We start from the raw sequence: 25,949 nt of genomic DNA on the forward strand, positions 1-25,949 counted from the left end.
ATCGAGAAGCATAGATTGAGTTGGGGAGAGCATCTGTTTTTAGCCCATATAGATACATTACCATTTTCAGCCTCCTCCTCATCACCTGTTTCATCTTCATCTGAAAGAAGAGGGAGGGAGAAGACTCAGGTAAAGAGCCTTATTTCAAAACATCACAAATCCATTTTGTAAAAAAATATCATTTAATGTTAATTGCTCAGTGTTTCAAAAAAAAAAAAAAATCAACTAATGAAAATTCAGTTTGATGGCGGCAATGATCTTGTGAGAGCTGGTATCACATTCAAAAATGAACGTATCATTGGAATAACACTCTTCATACAGACATTAAGCTTGCTCATCAACCTCAAATGTAGCATCATGAGAGCATAGGCAAACTGCCACAACCTGCAATGCCAGAGTGAAATTTGGCAAATTTATGCACAAGAGAGAAGTTTCAGTAATGACACTGAATAACTTTTATCCCCCCTTCGCATCTGCTACCACCCATTCCCCCCTCTCTCTCTCCCTCTCTCACTCTCTCTCTCTCTTTCTCTCTCTCTCTCTCTCACACACACACACACACTCACATACACATACAGCAATGACATTTGGGACAAATTGAGTAAATGAAAGCCATGACACCAATAAGCGAACATGCTCCACAATGGCTATTGTGCAGCTTCTATAATTGCTTTTTTAACAAGCTGCAGAGAGAAACCATTTTTTCATATCTATGCAATTTTGCCCTGCACTCAGAACAATAAAAATGCCAGCCTCTATTAAATGGGAAAAAGACCAGTTCTACCAGGGCTGCATGTTTGTCTCAAGTGCCTCTGTCCATCAAACAGAATGCTGGTGACACACAGTAGATGGCAATCCTTTTTATTAATCATGACTGGCACTGCGAGATGGAGACAGAGCCACGGGATTGAGGAGAGTACTTCACTGGGAATGTGGGTTAAGATGAATGCTTCATTGGCCATGAGGTCATGCAAAAGGTTACACTGTGTTTAAAAATTATGCATCACTGTTGTATCTGTCTAAAGTGATCCGAAACAACAATACATCAGATACGACAAAGGGCTGAATGCAATTTCCTGCGTGTTATTTGATCACTCCTATTTGCCTTATTGAACGGAACAGTATTCAATTTGTGATAAAGGATGCTAAGGGCAAGATCGTGGATAAACATACACACAGACACACACACACACAGACACATACACACAAAGCAGACAACAGAATCTATGTAGGGCAGATGTGATTTATAATGGCTCTAAGTTACATTCAGTCACAGCGCTGTCTCTTCACCAAGAAAATACCCAGCAGCACCTCCACCAGGTTGCTCAGTCATGAGCTGCCAACAGCAGGTGGCAGCATTGTCACAGCTTTCCTCCTTGGTGCCCAAAGCACTGAACTCTCTCTCTCTCTCTCTCTCTCTCTCTCTCTCCATTCTGCGTGTATGAGGGTCTGATTGGCATACTTCATGCAGAGGGGCTGAAGCCAAAGCCCACAACTCTAAAGCCTTTAAGTGTCAATACTCCCATGAATGCCACTTAGAGAAATACAGTGAAGAAAATGAGAAGAGGCATTTGACTGCACATGTGCTGCATGAGTGACAGAAAGAGTAGTATTGTGGTGAATAAAACGTAGATCTCTCTCTTTCTCTCTCTTTCTCTCTCTCTCTTTCTCACACACACACACTCACACACACACATGCATGCATACACAAATACACACACACACACTTCAATGATTTATTCATGGATACATCAGTTGCAAATGTATCACAGGAACATAAACAATTTAGATGCTGATATGCAACCTACTACCCGAGCTGCATATCATGTGCCCTACTTGTATGACCACCGAAACTCTATTTAATCAGCTACAGTTCATATCGCTCCTATGTGCAAATGTGAATAAAAATGTGAGTAACACACACACACACACACACCTCAGACATCCAAGTCACACTCTACCTGCTCCCTGTTTCTTCACTGTGCCTACTTTTCATTTCATTACAGCCCACTGAAGCAAAAAAAAAAAAAAAAGATTAAAAGGGACAATTTTTACAATACTTTTGTCAAATAGATAGGACTTTAAGATGGCCACCACCTGTCAATCAAACTTTGCTTGCACATGGAAAATTTTGTGTGTGTGTGTGTGTGTGTGTGTGTGTGTGTGTATTGTAAGCATGTGTGTATTCGTGAGTGATGCTTGACAGCGTGCCACAGTGTAGAAGATGGCATCCTAGGGAGAAGAGCCTTTGATTCACCAAGCCTGCAGAGAGCTTGTTTGAACACAGAGGGAAGGCATGCTGTCTGTTTTGGCCAAACGGGCCCGCAGACCCTTATATACTGCTACTTGGGGTATAAACCCGTCCGTCCATCCATCCATCCATCCATCCATCCATCCGTCCATCCGTCCATCCCTCCATCCGTCCATCTCCACCTCTGTCCTTGGTGCCACGTCGCTCTCCCCTCTCTCCTGCCTCTCCTGCATTTCTTTCTCAAGTCTACCGTCCAGCTGGGCATTGATTTCTGGCTCAGTGTTCACATTTTAGCGTGCCCTGTGACATCCACTAATCTCACTAATACCAATCTGATATCAAATAATAGACACTGTGGGGTTGCTTGCCAACTCAGGTGTGCCCTAAAGAGAATCCTCTGTAGTCGACTACCAGCCCCCTTTGCCAGCTTTTGGCTCTGTGCCTCACTCTGTCACCAACCCCCTCCCTTCACCTCCCCTCCCCAACTCACCCCTCCCTTCCCCAGCTCCGAGCATCTGTATGCTACTCTTGGGTTTCATGAGGATTACATCACAATGTAGCTCATTACATACACACACACATGCACACACGCACACACACACACGGACACGCACAGTAGCCCTACTTTGCAGTATACCAGGGGGTTATTTGTAGTTCACTACTGGTTCGAGCCTCAGCCTCTTCAGAAGCGGAGCCCACCGTCCATTAAATTTTAACATCTCTCTCGTTGGTCGATCCCGCTGGTTTTCAAATGTGCATACAGTTTGTGACTGTGTGCTCAAAACTATCTACTCAGTTGAGCCGACCAAGACTGCACAAGCATCTTGCCCTCGCAGTGACACAACAACCATAAAAGCGGTGGTTGTTTTGTGTGGGACAGAGCAGCCCTATAATTACTTCTTGTCCTTAAGCAGTGTATTTATCATCGAGCAACAGTAGAGAGAGCCTTAATGTTTTATCTTTCATGAGCACTGTGGCTAAAAGCTCCTCATGCCTGACCCCTGGACTCGGGTGGGTGAATCCCCTGAGGGAATGCATGTGATGGATCAACCTGAGGCATGTTGATAGACATACTGCATGAGCTCTGCAGCTTTTCAGTGCATAATTTGTTCTTAAAAGTGCTACATACAATGACTATACTGAATGCGAAACCAGCTGTATGGACAAAATGATGAAATACAGTGTCTTGTTAATGCAATAAGGTATAACAAAGGAGTTAAGTATGCACTGTCTCGCCTTCAGATGTCCTGTATGGGCCTGTCAAAGGTCTGAAAATGTCTGACTTACATAACTGACAGTCTGTTTTGCAATTACCACTTCCTCTGCACAGTGCTGTCTTGACATCTGGGTGCCCTCTATGATTAATCCTTCGTATGCACTACATACAGGCAGACCTAACCTTTACAGCACAGGCATACATGCAATATAATTTCGTTCCCTTCCTGAGAGAAAGGTTGTCTCAAGGACTGAGTGTTCCCATGCTAGAAAGCTGTGCCAAGGCCTTTTGTGAATGGATTAGTTACTATTAAGCTGCCGGGCCTGATAAATTAGGATTTATAAAGATTATTACAAAATACTTATGCCCTCCTAATGCTGGTGATTGAATTTGTGAATCATATTGAATTACTGCTGTGGATTATGGAAAGGTACGTTGAATAGGCGGGGGAAATGGGGTGATTGTGTTTTGTTTAACAACACAGAATGTATTGACGCCCTTGAAGTGACTGTGCTATCTAGTCCAGTCTCTCTGCAGCCCACGTGCTTTGCTCACAATCAGATGGAAGGACCATTTCCCCAAAGAAAACAACAATGACTGCTATCTTCAAAAATCCCCTGCAACCTTAAGGCTCGAAGACAAATGGATGGTGTGCGATTTTAATTGCCTACTAACACCCTCCAGTGTAAGAATCTAATTATCTTTGGTCCATCGTATCGGAGAAGCCTATAATTGTTTCAATATTACATCCAAAGGGGCTGAAACTGCAGAATAGCCAGATAATGGCTTCTTAAACAAGTTTCCTGCTAAGAAAACATTCTTTTAAAAAAGGCCAAGCTTCATCTTGCATTCATTTCCCCAAAGAGGAAGTTGGCACAAGAGAGCGATGGAGATTACTGACCAAAACACACTCCATTACTTCATACACACAAAACAAATATGCTGTGAACACACTTCGATGTAGGTTGTTTCCTCTACCAGTTGTGCTACCTTGTGCGCTTAAAACAACCGAGCGTCATTAATAACATTTGAACAGAAGGCAGTACACAAGGATAAGTAGGCACCCGTGCACACATGCACCCACTCACACAGATTCCTACCTCTGTTGCTGTCTTGACTTTGATCCCTGCTTCTGGATTTCTTAGATGGCGGTGTGTTACCTAAAAATTAAACAGATACCACTGTCACACATCATTAAACACAGTTATCCCTCCACGGCATGATGATGCAAAGGGCATGACATCTGGCCAAGTTCGAGCCCTTGGATAAGAGGTAGTGAGAGTAAAGGTGAATTCTGGCAAGCCAAACTCAGCCTAGCAGTGATTATTCTAACTTGGCCATTCTCTGTCTCGGCTGACCATGCTACAAGAGCCTGGGGGAGAACTCGATGGCTCTTATGTTGTTTTGTTTTATACCTGTCTGACAAAAAATGACTCCTCTGGGGGAGGGGGGAAGAATGTGAGGCTTTGAGGCCAACTCCAGAGCACATTCTGGGACAAAAGCACCATTCCATGTGAGAATGGCAGTCATTTGAACCTTTGAATAGGCTCCAGGCAGCACTGAATCAAACCCTGGCTGATGGAGCAGAATAAAAGGCCAGTTCTTGGCACCGGTGCAGAGGCCCATCAAACAAGACAAACTGGACCAGGGCAGGGCTGGCATGATGATACAACAGGACTAGGAATTACCAGGGGTCATTTCGGTTGGCTCGATATGGTCCGGTGCTATGTTATTATACTGTACGCAGTGTAAAATAGTTGGTGAGGAACGCAACAGAAAACAAGATAATCATTCAAGCGCTAACAATAGGACATGCTCTCAAATGTGGTTCCTCTCAGCCAGGTCTTTATGATTTAGCCATTATGTGCACATTGGATCACTCTGGAATATCACATTTTACAGTGTACTTATAAAACAGCCCTTTATGTTCACTCAAAATGGAATCTCATTGAAAACACAGATGCGTATAATTGGCAAATCATGAGGGTGACTTTGGGAGGAAAAACATTTTGATAGCACCCCGGGTCCCAGATCTCTGGTAATCTGAACACTTCCTATGACAGTAAAACTAACATTGTTCTCTGCTTAGTTGGTTGCACATGTACTATGATGTGTTCACGGCACACTCCAGTTATACCCATTTTACACTGATGTAAAATCCCACCACCATCTGGGCTTGAGCTCAGTATAAACAAGTTAAACTGCCATTTCAGGCCGATAATCTCAACGCTGCAACACTCCCAGGTAATTATTGGGATTGGCTCTGACTGGCAGAAGTGTAAATTGGTCAATCACATACAGCCGCAATGATAGAAGACATTTTTGCATTTTAGGTAATCTCAGTGTAACTTCAACCTATGTAATGTCATAAATTATAAATAATGCACCATATTTTGGACTGGCCTCTGACTTACGTTCATAGTGCAACTATAATGAGAGGCGGAACATCAGAGAAAATGCTGCATTTTAGTCAGGTTGGAAATTTGCGACACCAGTTAACCTGGAGGTAACTTGGATGTATGAGGTGAAATCTGCGGTCCAGGACATCTACTAATGTTAATGGTGTCATTTTCTTTTTTTTTTTCTTTTTTTTTTTTTTTAGCAGGTAGTCTCTGGAATGGGGAAAAATGGTATAAACTTGTGTGCTTGGTATAAAAGTTGCATTAGATGTGTGTTCTGAATTTCCTTGTCCTGTGAAAGAATCGCAGGGTGCATGTCGGCACCTGGCGCTATACCTCAGACCTGCTGTACTTTGGAGAACAGTGCTACAGGCAGAACATTTTTTATCAAACCTTTCATAAAAATGACATTTTCAGTATACTAGGAAAAGAAATCTGCAGCTCAACTCAGCCATCGAGTCTATTGTTCCTGCAATGCAAACAATACACAGACTTCCATGAGCTGCTCTGTTTGCGGCATTGCTTATTCAGGACATCAGTGCACAGACAAATGTCAATAGTTTATCCTGATAAGCAGTATCTGGGAGTTTCAGGCCATGTGCCAAGATGGTGAGGTGATAAAAGCATTATGCGCTGACAGTTGTGTTTGTGCTCTCGCCTCGCGTGTGCTGCACAGGGATGTTGCTCTGCTGTTTCTTTGTCATTCTCTTTAGGTGGTCTGAAGGTATTGTGTTGGTAAGCCGGATGACGAGACTGGTATTGGGAATTAGCTGTGGATATAAGCTCTTGTAATGTAATGTACCTGACATGAAGTATTTTTAACCGTGATGTGTCAGGCCTGGGATTCAACTTGTCACCAAATGAATAAACATTCAATTTCATCTGCCGGTTAAAACCTAGCAAATCACTGTCATAAGTTTAATCCACGGCACTCACTCACTCTCTGTGCGCTTTAATGGAGGTGCTAAGGTGAAAAGGCAACCATGAAATATTCTGTCACTCACCTCCCTTCAGCTGTCCCTCTGTAACCTCCATGTCATTGTCTGGCAGAGGGAAAAAAAGAGAGCATTTCAAACCATGCAATTTAATAATCTGCAATACAGCACGTATTCACTTTTCTCTGTGATTGGAGCATAGTTAGACTACAGAGTTACAGAGTTCATGCCGTACTAAAAGCCTGCCTTAACCTGTCAAACGGTGAAAACCACAATCAGCAGTTTCTCCTCGGAGTGTGACTTGGAAGTGTGAACCTACCAAAAGAGAACCCATCACGTTCACATGTCCACATGCCTGCTGCTGTAAGCCTTACACCTTTTTCTTCATCTTCTTCACGAGAAAAAAATCTTCCCTACTAGTCTTGACAGCCTCCCACCATTTCCACACTAGACAGCCTTGAAGCTTGTGAGTTATTACACAAAATGAGGGGGATGGCCATATTCACAAGACATTTCTTTTCAATTAAATATGTACTTGTAAGCCCGGCGTAAGTGGCATAACCCTCCCCAACTTCATAAAATTACAACGATTTCAAGCGCGAGTGGATGACTTCTCCTTTTGAGACAACAAAAACAAAAACTTGATTTTTTTTTTTTCTGGGCTGAGTCTATTGTGAGGCAGACAGAGCGAACCAGAGGTGTTTCTGGGTGGAGGAGTAGAGATGCACAGTGGGGGAGATGAGGCTTTGGATGCTTCCTCAGGAGGAACTGCAGAGTGGGAGAAGGGGAGAGAGGAACTATGGATGGCTGCTCAGCTACCTGCATCCCTTATTCAACACACACACACACACACACTCTTAGATCGTGCACCACTCAGCATGCCTGAAGACACTTTGAGTCATGTCACTATGTATGTGTGTGTGTGTGCATGTGCACTAGTGCATGTATAGTATGTGTGTGGGCACGTGCAAGCCCGTATATGTGTATGGATGTACATGTGCCTGGGTGTGCTTGGGTTAAGACGCAAAGGCAAGCGTTAGCTTTGATGAAAGGCTGTTGTCATCTGTTCTGTAGAAGTGTAACCATCATAGCTCCCTGTGGATCCAGGGACAGGCTTTTCTTTTGTACAACACTGAATAAAAGGGTACAGTGCATTAATCTAACCCTGCTTGGGGAAACAAAGGAAGGCCCGCTGATACAGTATAACAATAGTGCAAGAATGGAGACATTGAGTTTCTGAGCTACTGCCACATACTGTAATGTTATTAGCACAGCTCAACACAGCTGTCAGCACGTGACAACTGAGATAACAATACCTGACATAACATCTTCGTTCTTTCTCTTTCTTTCTTTCTCTCTCTCTTTCTGCCTTTCTTTCTTTGTTCTTTCTTTCTTTCTTTCTTTCTCTCTTTCAAGGAAAATGGCTGGTAAAACTTCTATGTGTCTCATTTCTCCAGTAAGGCAACAGGAAAACAGAAGAATGGACAGAGAGATCACAAGCAGTGAAAGCGCAACAGATAAAATTAAGATCACCTTTCCTCGTGGGGTGATGTATCTAAAGGATTCAGACAAGGCAACTTTCTTGTTCAGCCGGAACTTGCAATGAACAGCAGTAAGTGACCAGACAGAGTTAACCATTGATTTTTCACAAACTTCGGAAATGCCAAACACAAACTTTGGAAATGGCAAACAAGATGATGTTTATCTGACAAGTGGAACCCTCCTGGTTGTTTTTCTTGGGTTTACTTGTCCCTCTTGCCTTCGTGCTGGGCTCTGGTACAGTATCTCCCTTTCATCTGGCTCCTCTTCTCTATTCTCTCTTCATGTCACCTAGTCTGCAATGCGAATCTAGTCAGCTGAATGGTCTCTGCCTTAGGGCGACACCCAGAGTCATGGATATCTTGGATGTAGTAGTCTAATGTAACACCAGCAGTCATGCAGAGTCGAGAAGATGGCCTTGAAGAGGCAGAAGTAGAGGGGGGAAGCACTGCTATTATTGAAGTGATATTTCACTTCAGTGAAACGCCTTCATTTTTAACCTCACACCCGCTTTACTTCCACATGAGTTTATGAACAAAGAAACCAACAATGTTAACTGCCCAAAGGATCCATAATCACCACCAGTGTTCCCGCTTTTATTGCAAAGTCTTGCTGTCTATGAAGGCAAACAGGCAAAATGGATATAAAACACAATAATGTTATCTCCACGCACATCATTGTAGTTTACATAAACATAAAAAAAGAATAAAAGCAAATAAAAAAGTGAGATTACTGAGCAGTAACAATAAAGCAGCAAAGTCAAATATTTTTGCTATTGCTAAGATAATTCAGATGTCAAAATACCAATACTGTGATGCTTAAGAGATACTGTGATTTTTTTTTGTCTTACAACAGTGAAACGAGAGCCGTTGTATAATTTCTATTAAGTTTAGCTGGTTTACTGTACGATGAGTTAACAGTGTACAGCTAAGCTAAAACTGATCCTTGATATTTGCTAAAGACTGAGAGAAGCTGAGGCAGTGCTTTCCTGACACTTGCAGCACCAACACACCATGCTCTTCTCATTTTCCTTCCTCAAGGGAAAGCGATCTGAAATCTCCATAGACTTCGCCCTCAGCGTTCTTGCAGCCCCACCATGATTCAAATCACAAGAACCATTGGTGTCTGTCAACAAATTACAGGCTTTACTTGTTTCATTGCATGACACTAGCAGCATCAGGGGGGGAAAGCTTGTGTTATACAGTGGACAGTGAGGGGGTCCGCATGCATTGCAAATGTGAAGCGCTTTAAGTGCCATGTAAATAAATGTCAATTGGAAAGGCAGTGAAACAGTTGGAGAGAATGCAGCAGCCCCTGCAGATCTGTGAGCTGTGTTAATATTGTCAGCACTGTGGCTGATTGAGGAGAATAGGAGATGGAGCCCAGCTTGTGGGCAGCCACCCAGATCATATTAGTGGAGGAGTGTACCAAGAATCAATTTCAACATGCTTTTACTCTCCAAAACCGCATCTGCCTGACTGACTCCATGCTTGCAAATAATACCCACAATGTGCCAAGGCATGCATGCTGTCAATCACAGACTATGAACTAATCTGAATGCCTAACAGAATCACATCAAATGATTAATGGTATCAATTAAGCACTGCTTTTCGAATGGTTTTATTCATGCATATTTTCAGTATTTTTTTTTTTTTTTTTTGGAAAACCAGGTTTTGGTTCTACAAACACGACCTCTGTTTGTTTATCTGGTTTATGCGGTAGGATTGTAAACTTCACCGTGCAGCACTTGGCAACTGGAATCTATATTTATGTTTCGGTGCTTTATAATCCCATGAGGGTTGCGTTGGTAAGACAAGACATGAAAACAAAATTCATTCATTCATTATAACTAGGGTTCAACCAATGTTTTTTTTCAATACCAATAATGACTCTGACATTTTTTTTTATATTACTGAAGCTGCCAATATCCACGACTTTGTGCCAACACTCGATTTAATCAAATGTTTGAATAAACAAAACGAACAAAGATAATATGGCAGAATAAATAGATGAAAAGTACTGTAATAATTTCTTTAAAAATGGAAAGATATGGAAACACTGATATTTGATATTCACAAAAAGGCAGAGATCACGGTTATATATCAGTAAACTGGTAGTTTGGTTTAACCCTATTTATAACTATAGTCATTCCTTAAAAAAAAAAAAAAAAAAAAAAAAAAAAAGTTACCTCTTCCTGGTGTGTGCATTCATTCAAACAATACAAACACTGATCGCTCCTCTAAGCCATATAGTGAGACTCTCACAGTACCTTTGAGATGGGTACAGTTTATGGCCATTGTCAGTAATGAATAGGTCATTATATCACTGGTTATGAGCTCAGTTGGCGAGCCTGGTTGTAAATGGTGAATAGCACTACAGAGGAAATGCTATGTGCGTAGCTTTCTTGTTTGAATTACTGTGATTGTGTATTTGCATATTTCTGTATCAGTCTGAATGGGGAGGAAAAATCTACCTTTCCCTCTCAGGGATCTGCAGTTCGCAGCATATGAAGTGCTCCTTCAGCTGATGCTATGTAAAAAGGCCCTTGTCTATCTTTGAAGACTCTGTAAAGATTTATTGAGCTGCTCCTTTACTGAATCTGTTTGAACACAGGTCACATACCACTGCAAAAATGGTACAGCAACTATTTGAATCATTTTTTTCTAATGTTTCACTATGAGCTCAGTAGTCAGATATTCAATGGCTGAGTGTGTGTCTCTCTGCTTCATTTGTAGGGTCTATATATGGCTTTATATGCATATCTGTGGGTATTCATATGTGTCATTGCTCGTGCTTAAATGCATGTGTACGACTGCGCTTGTCAGCACAGGCCATTTTTCAGTTTTCTGCTCCTGCAGCGCTGCGGCCTTATTTTGGCTTTCTCATGCTGACAGCTTGTAGGGATGCACATTGTAATAAAGCAATTTCCTGTATGCAAATGCCCTGTTTACATGTTACTGCTCCAGTCATTGTCACTTGACAGATTGAGTGAATATGAGGAAAGCAGCTATATGATGAAAAATGAGAATAGTAAGACTTCAATAAAAAATCTATCGCGTGTACTCTCGGCTCAAGACGTGCTTGAAACTGAAGGCGCCGTGCAGGTGCCGAGTTCCAGATACACAGACACACACACACACACACACACACACACACACACACACACACATTACAGAAACATCAAGGCGACCATTCACAACAGCTCCACAACAGCTCGCTGATAAAAGATGCAATACAGGGACTGGTCCGCGGCAAAAGGAGGAAGAAGGATAGAAAGTGGAAGGATGAGGTAATGTGCACGTTGTGTGGAAATAAGAGAGGGGCAAGTGGGAATGAGTGAGGAGGAGGATGGAGAGAGAGGAGAGGAGGGTGGGGAGGGGGCTGATGTGACGGTGTGAGAGTGAGAGGATGTTGTAGGATATAGAAAGGTCTTAGGGCCTCTGTGCGCGTTCGGTGTTGCCGAAAGATCCACCTAACTGTCTGTCTCTAGCCGTGAGGATGATGAGATGTTCACAAAGAGCTCGGGCACACCTGCAGAGCTAATTCACAGCCCGTGATTCACCACTGCCGTTCTGCGCAGGCTAAACGCAAGCCTTCTCACACTAAGGCGTTATGCATTCCCCGCATGGTGTAATCATTTCAATCAGCTGTTCTTTTTCTACAGCACACCTATCAACTACTGTTAAACTCATCAACATGGTGCAGTAAGGCAGCGTGAAATGTGAGTTCACTGTCTCACACTCAGTCTCACTGTCTAGTCTATGAATGCAGCACCAATAATTATGATACTTTTGAATTGTTCCTAATTAAGCATATGAAAAGAACTATTGCCGTGTTCACTTCATGTGGGAAGAGAGGTAGAGAGAAAAAACAAAAAATCACATCAATAGGGCATTTAAGAGTTCACATCTCATGTGTAAGTAAAGTAAAATAAGCTAATATTACAATTCTTCAAAAAAACTGTATGCTCAGTTTGAGGATAAGCAGACTTGGTTTGTTGTTTAATAAAGCAAATATGATGAAATTAGCATTGAGTTTGGATGCATGCACTTTTAATGGTGGCCATTTTCCAGACACTCCATGTTATCTGAGCTGGTGTAGGTGGCAGCAGGGCATAAAAGACTGGGGGGACATAAACGCTGAGTGGGAATATGACACTTATTTAGCCACTTAGTCTGGGCCAGTGGAGTTAATATCCTCTCCAGCCCACACAGACCCTCACCAACAGTGACAACGGTGGCTTTGACCTCAGAGGTCAAAGGCTACATCACAGGAGAAGCTCCGTGATGAGGAAATGCAGTTGGCTTGGCAGGGCGGCATGTGCTGTTGTGGCCCTCTGGAAAGATCCCCCATTTAATCACACCTTATAACGCTGACCTCTACAACCCTCATTAGCAACTCAGTGCATGTCGGTAAACAATAGTTTTCTGAGGAGTTATCTTCAAACAATTAACACTCCAAACTTTTCTACTTTCCTTTATGACACCATGCTTGTTGTTGCATTTCTTCCCTGCTCTCAGTCATGCAGACATACGGGGCAGTTATCCGCTGATAGCACTTGTAAATGGCGAGAGTGATAACTGGAGAACAACAGCTCCAGAATCTCATCTCAGAGCACTAATATGATGAGACGGGTGCTGTGTGCATGAGGGCAGGCAATATAATTACAGTCTCTCCCCAGAATGCAATCTTTCAGGGAAGAGTCTGGGCGGGGAGCGGGACAGATGACGGGAGCACAGGGGAAACAAAACACTCTCCATTTGGGAGCCGGGGGATGAAGGCCTGAGAGCCGGTATTCCACTGGGGAGGTGGGGAGGGAAAAGCGAGGTAAATGGGAGATAATGCTAGGCTGGTGAAAGCAGCCAGCCTCTTTCAGCTCCCCAGCTCTTCAGCTCAATCCTCCGTGGAGTCCCCATCAGAGCTGGTGACTGCTCATGGCCTCCGAAAAAAAGATGAGGGTGTGAAAGGGGGGAAATGAGAGAGAGAAAGGCTGAAAAGAGAGTGGGAGTAAAACATAATGGATGTTTGTTTATTTCCTAGATGGAATGTAGTCGCGGTAACCAAGGAGGGGTCAATGGCGGCTGTGCATCCCATAATTCTTCATCTTCACGCAGAAGTCATCGAATGTATAGAAGTCACTTAGCTTGACATAGAAAATGTCACATTAAAGTCTCATCAAAATGCTGACATTATGCAAAATGTCAGCTTGCCATATACAGACAAGTGGTCTGACTGTTAAATTCCTATCCAGGTATTTCACAGCCCACTTGATACTTGTGTTACCAACTGCATGCATAAATTCCCGCTGTTAATCTCCCAAATGATTGTGCAGGAATTTGTTTACATTTTAAGGTGCTGCCTAAGCTTCACCAGTTCCTATAATACTGCGTCTTTGAGATAGCTTTTGCTGCAGATGTTCCCTTGGATACACATGGTCTTCTCAGCTGAGTGTGCCACCCAACTGTGGTAGAAAAACATAAGTCTCTCACACACACACACACACACATCATGCATTCTCAAGAAAAAGATACATATGAACAAGTCTTTTATCCCAAAATATTTCAAAATATTTATACCTGTTTACAGAAAAATTATTGAAACAGGTAAAGCCGTGCTGGAAACAAGAGGGATTTTTTGTAAGAATAAATGACTTGAGATAGAGATTTTTGCAGTGCATTGTGCATTTGTGCTGCAGGGTTCCTTAGTAAAAAAACAAAAACAAACAAAACAACTGGAGCTTCTACCATAGCATCTGCCCGCCTGCAGGATTCTCGACCTATGCACATATCAGCAAGGCTGCCTAGCCAAATACAGACTGGCAGTAAGATGGGTTTTGATACCAAATACCATACACAGCGCAGACTGAAAAAGTAGGCCTTGGAAGACGGCAGGACTAGTCATATTTATCATACCATAGATTTTACCTGCGCACATCAAATCCATTAGCACTTACAAACAATAGAGGACATGTTGTGGTTCGCTGCAAAGGCTTTACAGGCTGGAGTCAATTAAAAGTAAACAAACATACCTTGGAAGAGTGCAGACATTTTCTTCTTGTAGATGGTGAAATCAGTCTCGAGGAAGACACAGAATATGACCCGTGTGATCTGCACAGGGAGAGAAATAGATAGACGCCATTATTGTGGATGCTCATTTCAAGCAAGGTCTCTATGGGGAATTGCACATGACAAAGAAACTAAATGGACAAGTGGGGATCTGACGGTAGTAGTCTGTGCCATCGGGACATAGTCATAGCCAAATTATCATTCAGAGATCCAATTAGTTACCCTCCCAATCAAGACCACCCAAACAAGACCCTTTGAGATAGCTTTTAGAGAATATTACCATGCATTACATCAGAATGAGCAGCTCTGAATGGGCTCCTTGGCTAGAGCAGTGCAATAAGCCTCAGTATCACACAAAGTGCAACTGCATGAAATTGCAGCATTAAAGATAAATAAGTGTCACAGAGCTGACTGGCTTTAAGCTTCAAATCAATTCAGTTGTATACTAGATCTCACAAGGCCTTCGTAATGGCTAGACCTTTGTCCAATCACTAAGTTGCAATTACAAATAATTAATTTTCTTTATGCATATTTGAGTTGTTTTCTGGTTTTCTTTTTGTTAGCTCAGTCGAAATCCAATAACCATTTCATAACCTTGTTCTCCTGCAGGAAAAAAAATAAATTCCTTACTTAGTGAACTGAATGCTTGACTGATTTCTGCCATAATATGCAAAAAAGATGATAGCAGTGGAAAGCATCGCGTTGTCCTGACTTAATTCAATCCTCGAAATATATCCGCTTAATAATTCTACATGTAAATGACATATAAATATGCCACATTAAATCAGTCATACACCTTTAGCATTCAAAAATCGGGATGAATGCTGTTTCTTAAACTCTGAATTCTGTATTTCAAGCTTTAAACAGGGGGAGCGCTTTATTTCAGCACTGATATGTGAACAACCTTCAGCCATGTACAATTTTCATATTGTGATAACTTGTCTAAAAGGCACTGAGCTGTTAGAATGACTGCAGAAAAGGAGGTCAGTTCTTTCACATCTCTCAGTGAAACCTTGGGTGCATAGGCATCAGCCACAGTCAGATAGATGCATTACACACCATGGCAGCAGTTAATCGCTTGACTGAATAATGGAATTTTTACACAACTGCTGTAATGGTAGCCGGCCACCCCACATCCTCCTCCATGTAGTGATAGTAATGTTATGGGCAAGTAAAGGGAGCTCACCAGCTTTAGCCCCATTCCAGCGTCTGCCCACCATGAGGACCAGATTCAAAGAGGCACCCTTCTGGTGTTCATACAGACATATATCTATTAATAGTTTATGATCCATGCTTTGGAGTAAATGTTAGGAGCTGAGTCCGGGATGGTAACATTTTATTTTTGCTAGATGTCTTAGAGGGGGATTTTGTTCATAAAATGTAGACTCACTCTCTCGACCCCTCGCCCCGATAAAATGAAAGAAGGCTCCTTTTGAAGTCATGAGCTTGCTGACAAACAGATTGTGTGAGAAGTGATAATACGCCAAGATAGAGCATACCACTGGGTGCTAGAAGGCCACAGGACAGCAGCTCCCCAGGAATTTACATTACGCCTTTATAGAGCTCCATTCTAAAACTGACTGCCCACTGTGAAACAGGATGAATCATAAATTCATGCCTCACATGCGCACAGACAGACACGCATGCATGTGCACATGTGCACACACACACACACACACATAAACATACGGGGACCATTATCGTTCATCTTTTGAACGTTTATATATATTTCTCCTATATTATGTTTGATACAAAGGAGGACAGGAGAAATATCACTCTTGGGTGACTGACAACTCACGGCAAAATTAAAAAAAAAAAAAGCTAAATGTCATAATCCTTGCCATGTGAACTCGTCTCACCCTCTGTCTCTTCTTCCCTGGAACATTTCTCTTGCGATATATCCAAGTGCTACAGAGGGGTTGTGCAATTTTTTCCCCACAACATACTGTATTAGAAACACATTATATGGCCTTTGATATATATCAGCAAAATGCTAAAGCAAGATGCCAAATCAAACCACAAATGCGGGCCAAGAAACCACAGAAATTCTTTCTGTATCCAAATAAACATCATTGGCTACAACGCTTCTTAAGAGGGAAATGAAGCAAATCTCATGCCACTGAGAGGGTGATCTGTTGCTATTTCTTCATGAAAGCACATTCCAACACTTTCTTCTTAAAAACTGTTGTCAAACAGCCTGCTCTCTCAAGCACAGTTACTATAGTGTCACAGAGTCAACCAGCTACGGCTTATCTCCAGAATGCACACACACTGCACCGTGATATAAGAGGAATCCATGAATAGCTATGGCTTCAGTTCTTCTTAACTATTACTTGCGCTGAATACGGTTAAAGATATGGAGAACATATGTTCCCATACACTTGGTTAAGCCAAGATTCCCTGCACCATATGTCACACTATGCACCTACACTTCTGCACCATATACACACTACAATACACTTTTCATTTTCATGAGCTATACAACAAACTATGCGAACATGCAGAGCCCTATACTTCACTTCTGCTTTACTTTGTTGCCGTTTAGTTAGGTTTGCTTGGGTACACTGTCCTAGCAAAAAAAAAAAAAACCTCAACAATGCAGAAAGGTGGAATTAATACGATAGCTGTTCCACCAAAAATACAAACCAACATACAAAACAACAACAACATATGATCCTAGTTAATTATTGAGCATTATTTAACTGGACACTGTGGTGTAGAAAAGTCTAATAATTGGTTCATGCCATATATTGATTCCAGTGACGAGGCCTAATGTCATGGTCTGAGGCTATGTAAAGTGTATGTGTGCGTGGGTGTATGTGCGTGTGTGTGTGTGTGTGTGTGTGTGTGTGTGTGTGTGTGTTGAGTGTGCGCCCCACAGAAGCCAAGGTTGAGAAAGTTAATGGAAGACTAATTAGAAAGCTGGGATCACTGCATGCTGGCTAGCCTGGTCATTACTCATCCCTGATTGGAGGGCTGTTGCCAAAGGGTGAGCACAATATGATTGGGTCCCCTGGTTGCATATGGAAAGGATGGTCATCCTGACAGAAACGTGTGCTGCACAATAAGGTGTCGCGCTATGTAGCTGGCTCAACCTGTCGCTCTCTGAGTTGTGGTTGTTGGAGACCCGGCCATCGCAGGGAAAAAGGAGAATGTCTACAATAAAACAGCAGGTTTTCCCTTAAATTTCCACAGTATTTTTGGCACATGACAACTTTTTTATACAATGTTAGGAAAAGCCTCATGAGACGTTCTTTTAAATATTGGGCACAAACCACCAAGGCATTGTCACAATGGCTCAATTAATTATTTTGTCACCAGCGAGCCCTCAACATTGCCCTCACTGAGCCCTCAATATTAGAAACTCAGTGTGGGAAACATGAAATGTCAAAACTTCTGCTTCCTGAGCCGCTCGGTGGCCAACAAAGCAAGACTGTACTTAAACCGTGCAGCTCCCAGGTGTGAATTTGTTTATGTGAGTTATGCTGATGTGTGAAGATGTGGGTATCGTATTTAATTTTACACTGCAAAAGTATTAATTGAAAGTGCAGAAATTATTTGTCAACAGGAATGCAATGCTGGTTGGTGTTTGGTGACAGGTTACAGATCTCAATACAATCTTTCCATTAAAGTCCTCTGCACAACACTTTACTCATCAGCCTAATCAATTCAAAGCCAATGCCTCTTAGTTGTGTATACGCTCTGAATATATGATAAGACTGAAACTAATTAAAATGAGAATGCTGGGGGTTCAATCTGACTACCTATGCCTCTCACTTGCATGTCACTTGAGATGCGAAGAAACAAGATTTGTGACACTAGATCTCGCCACTTGTGCCATAACACATAGCAGCGGTATAAAAAGTGTCCCTTTCTTGCATCTCTTGATTTATGAAATGTGTGGTTTTTAATTTGTGTGTATTTGTGGCTCATCGTGCTAGTGGAGGGCTCACCAGGTGCCCCAGACTCCTACTGGCTGGCTAACAGATGAGCTGTCATGGCTGGCCACCCATGCCCATAATTACATTGGAGGCACTGCCAGCAGAATCTGACGAGCAGGCGCAACACACGCACTTTTGCTACTTGCATTTCCTTCTTGAATCTGTCACAAACAATAATAGGGACAGGTTGCCCTAGCATGTCTGCTCCAGCTGGAGCCCTGACCCTGGGGAGATCTGTGCCTATGTGGGTCCTGTGCTGCCTAGTTATCGAGGCAAGGGCTGATGCAGAAGCCTGAGTGGTTTCCTCCAGATGGACAATAGCAACAGTAGGGAGACTGATCCATGACGTTAACACTGGCTAAAAATAATTGATTCACTCATTTGCTTATTCCTACTGAGGTCCACGGGGAATGTATTCCAGCATGCACTGGGTGGAAGTGAGGGAAACACCTTGGGCAGGTTGCTAGTCCATTGCAGTGCCTAAAGATAATGAACTGTATATATTATATTCACATCATACTGTAGAATATGTGTATCACACTTATTCCCATATCTATCTATCTATCTATCTATCTATCTATCTATCTATCTAGTACATGACATTGTTGAATTATTCCGGAGCCAGAAATATCTGAGCATGAAACAAAGCCTTCATCATCAAAGCCATGATCAGTGAGTGCTCGCTCTCCACTGTCGTCAGCAGCGTTGGATTGGGTAGCGGGTTCATTGGAAGGCAGGTGGACCATATCCAGGCCTTATTACTCATGTAATTACTCACACCTGCGTCTCCCTCCCCACTAGGACACACAGTCGGCATGAAGCTTGGATGACTCTGCACAGGGCTATCAGGTACATAGAGCCGGAGCTGCATAAACACTCAAACACCCTTAGAATATTTGTATACAGCATTCTTCAGTAAACTATGCAGTCCACACTGTGATGATGACGCCCGCCTCCTCCCCTCCGGCCACCTCTTTTACTTCAGGTGGAGAGCGATAGCAGAGGCAGGGCTGACAGCAGCAGCCAAAATGGGCAACGGCCATTTGGGTGGAGGAGTGATGCCGTGGGCAGCTCTTCCATTTGACTTTGATTGACCCTATCTGAGAGAGCTGCAGCTCCACCTGCAGTTAGCTATTGAATTAACATTTCAAAGAAGTGCCCAGAAAAGGTTACCCTTTGAACAAAACGCCTCCATCCATACATCAAAGGAGAAGCCTGACATTGGGCTTTGAGGAGGTCTGGCTGCCACTAAAGCTTGGAATAAAGTGCTGAGACCAAATTCTCTGCTTTTCAAAGCCGGTTGACATTAGATGACCACTCTATCATGGTAAGGGCAATAGGATAGTCAATGGGGTTGGCTTAATATGCTAATCAGAAGATTGCTTTTGGTAAATGCTTATGTACACAATTATGCATGAGCGCTCAGCACAGTGTGACTAAATAGAAGTGATGCCATTCTGAATCTTGCGCTGCCTGGTTAATTCATAACTGTAAAGCATACTGTGTCCAGTGCCGTACATACTGCAGAATATGGAATATTTAGAGGAGAAAATGCTGTTCCGCTAGATTTGAAAATATCCAAATGATAATACATCAGCGATTTGCATGTTAAATCCGAAAGTGTTGGTTGTGCCTCGGTGTTTTTGCACATAAGAGCTGAACAAATTGTTCCCACTGTAGTTTTTTTTGGGGCTTTATTGCTGCATGGCACTGTAGACAAAGATGGAGCAGAGCGTGCTTGAGGCATCTAGCATTTTAGCTCACATTTTCAACAATTGTTCTCTCAAACAGAAAGAGACAGCATTTGACTTTCATATGCTTTGAGCAGTTGCTGTCTGCTCCCACTGCCAGCAGCTGAAGAACTGTGCTATCTGATAGGGAAAAAAGACAGACATGGCTTCAGCAATAAAAACATACAAATTCTATCCCTGACATTTCATTCTATATTATTTCATTTTTCAGCGCTGTGAACGAGAGCGTAGAATTTATGAATTCAAATTTCTCTGGTAAATTTATCTAATAAGAAAACCAAGGGGAGGCTGCAGATATTCTAAGGCAGCTGTTTCCCCCTGTGTTCAGCTTTGTCCCAGCAGAGTGCAGAAAAATGTCAATAACGTCCCACAGGAACTCTAACAACTGCAACTTACTTCATCTGACTGCAGCTAAGTGTTTAGCAGTTTATTGCCACTGACAGTAATGAAAATCTCTCCACCGGCAAGAGGATTTGTAAGTATCCTGGAGCGTGTAGGGGACCTCAGTGGGGATGTCAGTACCACCACTTGCAAAACCATTAGAGATTTGAGGTTCACATTACTACAGCAGCTTTTTGGCATGTGACCAATGGTGCAATAACCTCCACTGACAAATCTGTCAATTAATATGAATGGTCAAATAATTATAATGATTGAATACTGGTGTGCGGTCTATGGGGAGTAGTGTAAGTATAGAGGAGATGATTTGGGCTATTTTCAAAAGGAATTATAAAGATGAGAGGTAGCACAGCTGCGGCAGGGGTCAAAGGGGAATGATGAAGGAAGAGCTAATATGAGGGCTGTATCCATGATCCATGGCTGCATTGGTAATGATCTGACCCCTGGACAGCCAGTATGGCCTATAACAACCTCTGCTGATGAGCTGAGAGCATGTGTGTGTGTGTGTGTGTGTGTGTGTGTGTGTGATGAAGTGGATGTAATAACTTGCCTACATATACAAGAAATCTGTGAGTAAGATCTAGCCTTTTCTGTTGTGCTCGGACCCACATTCATCATGTAGCTTCACTAAAAAATCTAATCAAATCAGATTTGGTGTTTGCTTTGCACTCACAGTGTTTTCCACCAGCTACAACAGGATGAACACAACAGGATTCTCTATTTTGTAATCATCCTCTCTGTGTTTCTGAGTTTATGCTCCCCGCTGAGTTGCTTTAAAGGGATGACTGCTCTCTGACATCTTTGCCTTGCTGCTTATCCCCTTATTGACCACCAATAGACAATATTAAATGTTGAGTGGAAAGATTGGTGTTCGGTGCAGGAGTGCCAGGCTCTGTGTCGGCTCATCTTCTCTCCTTGGTCAAATGGGAGTTACCCCGCTTGGTTGTCGCATCCACTAATACTTTCATTTTTCCTGTTGTTTATTCAGTCAATACCTGCTCAGTCTCTGGGTGACAGACAATAAGAGCCCACTCATCTTTCTCTGAGGTGGGTTAGTGTGTGCAGCCATGTATAGTCATCTTTGAAACTGAGCCTGTTATGCCCAACTCCTGTTGATGAAGCCATTACACAATGTTCATTCCCTGCCAGATTGAAATGATTTTCACGCAACGGCAAAGGTTCAGTAAGAAACGGCAGGGAAAACACAAGTCTCAGACTAACGAAATCCACAGATGTACACCGTGAAAAAACTAAACAAAACAACAATAAAAAAAAAAGCAATCCAACCGTCTCTTTCATATTTGTCAGATAAATCACTGTTGATTTTTCTCTGTATGTGAGATTTAGAGTATTGAGGGTGTGCCTCTGCGTGTGTGTTTGGCACATCCGTCTTCTCCTTTCACTTGTGTGTTTGCCCTGTCTGAGCCTGGCTGGTTATGGGAAGGTTTCCTGGGCAGAAATATGTGTGATCTAGCTGGGTCCTCTCCAGTCTGAGTATTACACAAAGCTGCCAGATGAATGGCAATCCAATGACGGCTCCCTACGGTAATATTGCCTGAACTGCGTATAAGCCCAGATCTGACTGCCATGCAGGTGGGGAAAAGACCACAGGAGCAGAATATCATTGGCAGGGCAGTGGAAAGGCACAGAGGACGCACCACAGACCTGCGCTTTGTCCAACAAACACACACACACACACACAGCTAGGAATACGGATGTGCCACAGCTGCAAGCGGGCAAACCTCTGTCATTGTCCTGTGAATCCTTATTAGCCATGCTCTCCAGCCTTCAAACCCAGCCTGTAATGGAAAATGATAATGCGGAAGAGTGAGAGATTGTGTGGGCCGCGCTACCCTCCCTCTCCACACTGAAATGCTAATCACGTTGTCCGCTCGCTAAGGTTTTACCCACATGTGCTGTTTCTTTGCTGTGAAACTTAATGCCACAAGGTCAGCAGGAGCACTCATTAGAAAGTACTCTGTTTCACATGCGCTCTCCTTTAGCTAAAGCTATTACCCCCTTGCTACTTTTATAAAAGAGTCCGTACTAGATGCCAACACAGTGCTCAGGCAGACTTCTTAATCTTTTCTCCCTTTAGAGGTATATTATTTTTCCTGTCTGTCTGTCTCACACACTCACATGCAGGTACATTCACAAAATCTGAGTCCTCTCTCAGTGTTGGCAGAAGTATCTTATGATACTAACTGCAGTTGGGTTTCAAGGGTTTTATAATAGTCACCTCACATTTACGATTTCTAATGAAACCGAAAATGAAATATCCCATAAAACGGAAATAGGAATGTCAATGGAGAAGTTTTACAAGGAAAAGGTGGAATGCTCTTAAGTGATCCTCTTTGCACATTAGAGGCCATGATTGCCACTGTGAGGTTATGACAGATTTACACACTGCTGAGGAGAACACAGGATCAGTGTGACAGCTAGAAATAAAAACAGAAAAACTGACCCAAAGAACCATATGACCGTGTGGGCGACATCAAACACGGAAGCGGCTTAAAACATAGGTGCCTTTTGACATAACTTACAGGCTGGAATGAAGATCTGATCCGGACTTTGTGAGATGTGTCAAGCAAATTTATAACCCCTTATTCAATGTGAACTGCAGAGAGTGTTGGGGCTATTTATTTACAATGACAGCCAGGCAGAGGCCAAAATGCCTTTTGAGGGGCTAAGGGACTTGGATTGACATAAAAGCAGAGAGAACACTTATAAATAACTAAGGACACCGTAATACAATATCTGAAAGAGGGCAGTGAATGTTAGACGGTAACAGCACCGCTCAGTTACCATGGCAGTCTGACAAAACAATAAGAATACAAAAGCATGGACCTAGGCAAAGACGAAATTAAGATGTATTTAAAAGCTAAAAGGCTTAAAAAAAAGACATCAGTCACTAATGCAGTTACTAGGTTAGAGGGGAAACTGCATTTTTCAGATAGACCCATGACAGAGCCCCTTCACAGAAGCGATTAAGATAAAATTGTCTGCTTTTGGTTTAAATCGCAGGCCATTCCACTAAGTAGCAGCAGCAGACTGCACGGAGGTGTGTCTGAAGGTGTTTTTTCCAGAGGTGAGAGGCAGATTGGGTATTGTGCATCTAAATGGTGTATGAGTTTTATGGCCGGTTTATCAAGTAAGTGGTCAAACCATGCAAGATTTTTCAAAAAGGTGACGGTCGGAGTTGTTGTTTTATTTGATTGGTGCAGATTTAGAGTGAAACACCAATTGCAGCAGTGTTTTGTGTAAAAAAAAAAAAAAAAAAAAAAAAAATGACAAACTGGCTAAATATGGCAGCATCTAAGCACATGTATTCTCTCAAAGGCCCCATTACCTGCTGATTTTAACATGACACAGTGAGTGGCTGTACAGCTGGCCTTAACATGTGTCTTGCAGCTGGATCCTGTCTACTTATGATTTAGCTGGATTACATTTGCACCTGATGAAAAATGCATCTCCGGTTTACACACTGAAATTGGATTTTTCTGTCCTTCACCAAAACACAGATTACTGCACCACTGTCACTTCCTTTCATAATATTTACATGCTTTGAAATTGTTGCTTACTTGTTCCCCATCTGTGAATATGCAGACAATCCATCTATGACAAGTATGCTTCTATCCAAGCTCCCTGTCGCTGGCTTGCTTGCACCCTGCAGTCGGATCCTCATGTCAGAGGTGTTTTGTTTGTTCCTAATTTAAATAGTTGCTGTAATACAAGGATTGGAAATGGATTGTCTTCACTTTTTTTTTTTTTTTTTTTTTTGCTAAAGTGGCATTTGCATTTCATGTGTTTTTGCTTTCTCTATGTACAATCCAACAACCCGGGACGCATGTTACTACCAGCTGTAAAAGAGGGCAAAATGCTTGCGTGTCATATTTTAGATGGCTCAAAAACCATCCCAACTATTTTGGACTGCAGAACACACAAACATCTGTTGAATATGCAGTAGATGATGAGCTCACATATATGAAAATATGAAAAATACCATGCCTAATTGCACAGAAAACAGATCCTGTACATTCAGTCATTTCTGTCTTGCTGCACACCAACAGCAGTTTTGTTAGATACTGGGATAGGACCGGTGTGCTAGCCAATTTAGAGTATCACATAACTACTGCTGGATTTGAGGGTATGAACAGAAACAAAAGCAATCATAAACCACGAAACCTTTGATATAGATGAGTTTAACATAAAGTTTGGCGTAAAGAATGAGAGAATCTAAGACTAAATCCGTGAAGAGGTCAAATAAAGACAAGACTGTGTGATCAGCTGGATACATCAGAGCAATGGGACGAGTAGAAGCAATTCTCACCAGTCTCCTTGTTTTGCATGGTTTCCTTCCGAGAGACTGTAATATATCTATATTAGTGTCAGTGTCCTCCTGCATGTTTGCCGTGCTACACCCCAGGGTGGATTCACATGCTGCTGAACTAGAGCTCAGGCCACTTAACAACAGAGAAGAATTGCTAGAAGGGTCTCTTAGGCCATTCACACTGGAGACACAATTGAGTCTGGCTGATCAGAGCGCTCATAAGGGCTGAGTGTTTCTAAAATAGGCAGCACTGTGCTTTTCAAAGACCAATTCTCAACCAAAAAAAAAAAAAAAAAAACATTCAAAAGATCCCCCAGAGCAACAATAAACTGCTAAAGTGGGTCTCATTAGCATGGTTTGTGGATGGCAGCAGTGTACGTGACCCTTGTGTGTGAATCAAACCGTTCATTTCTCTTATTGTCAGATGAGATCAAAACATCAAAATAATCAAAAATGAAAATATGTATTTTGTCTCTCAGCTATGCTCATTTTGAATGACTTGCTGACTTGTGTGGGATATTTGTGGACTGAAATTGTGGAAATAAACTAGGAGATATGAGCTGTTGCAGAAATGTGCTTAGAGAGAACGAGAGAGAGAGAGAGAAAGGCAGAGAGAGAGAGAGAGAGAGAGAGAAAACATGATAAGCTAATATTACAGGACTGTGCATAATCCTTAAGTACAACAAATAGCAGAAGCGTTTAGAGTTTTAACAGTTCCTCAATGCCTAGGAGACAACATGGCCTTTCCGGAGTTTTATCTGCATAAATTGTAGTGTGCTGCTTTTTTTATTGCTCGGAAAGACGCTGTAGAGCCGGGGATGCTGTATTTCTACGCGGCAACACATTAGCCCAAGGTGCTGAGGTAGTCAATGTCATGCATGATGGACGGCCATTCAGCGCCGCTCCATAGAGTAGTGTTTCCCAGCCCCCTAGCCCTCCTCCACCTCTCTACGGCTATCCCAAGGAACTTTCCAATCAATACAGAATCTGTTTCGGTCCGGCTGTCGCTTAGAAAATCAATGACCTCCCCATTTCATGCACTGTTTTCCAGGCTGTCTCCGTAAGGTTCTCGAAACCTGAATTGTACCTTTGCACCTCACCGAGGGCTCCTTACCATATCTCC

At 42.5% G+C, this 25,949-nt stretch overlaps 1 protein-coding gene across 1 annotated transcript in view; it reads right to left on the reverse strand.

The window, feature by feature from the left end:
* macrod2 (mono-ADP ribosylhydrolase 2) overlaps nucleotides 1–25,949 on the reverse strand; it is a 430,410-nt gene that overhangs the window by 23,595 nt on the left and 380,866 nt on the right. Inside the window, exons 9-12 of the mRNA XM_030070312.1 lie at nucleotides 14,369–14,447; nucleotides 6,871–6,909; nucleotides 4,568–4,627; nucleotides 62–100 (exon numbers count right to left, since the gene is read on the reverse strand). Of these exons, the coding sequence (XP_029926172.1) occupies nucleotides 62–100; nucleotides 4,568–4,627; nucleotides 6,871–6,909; nucleotides 14,369–14,447 (217 nt within the window). The remainder of the gene's footprint in view (nucleotides 1–61; nucleotides 101–4,567; nucleotides 4,628–6,870; nucleotides 6,910–14,368; nucleotides 14,448–25,949) is intronic.

The sequence above is a fragment of the Myripristis murdjan genome, chromosome 15 (assembly GCF_902150065.1).
Source record: "Myripristis murdjan chromosome 15, fMyrMur1.1, whole genome shotgun sequence".
Lineage (NCBI taxonomy): Eukaryota > Metazoa > Chordata > Actinopteri > Holocentriformes > Holocentridae > Myripristis > Myripristis murdjan.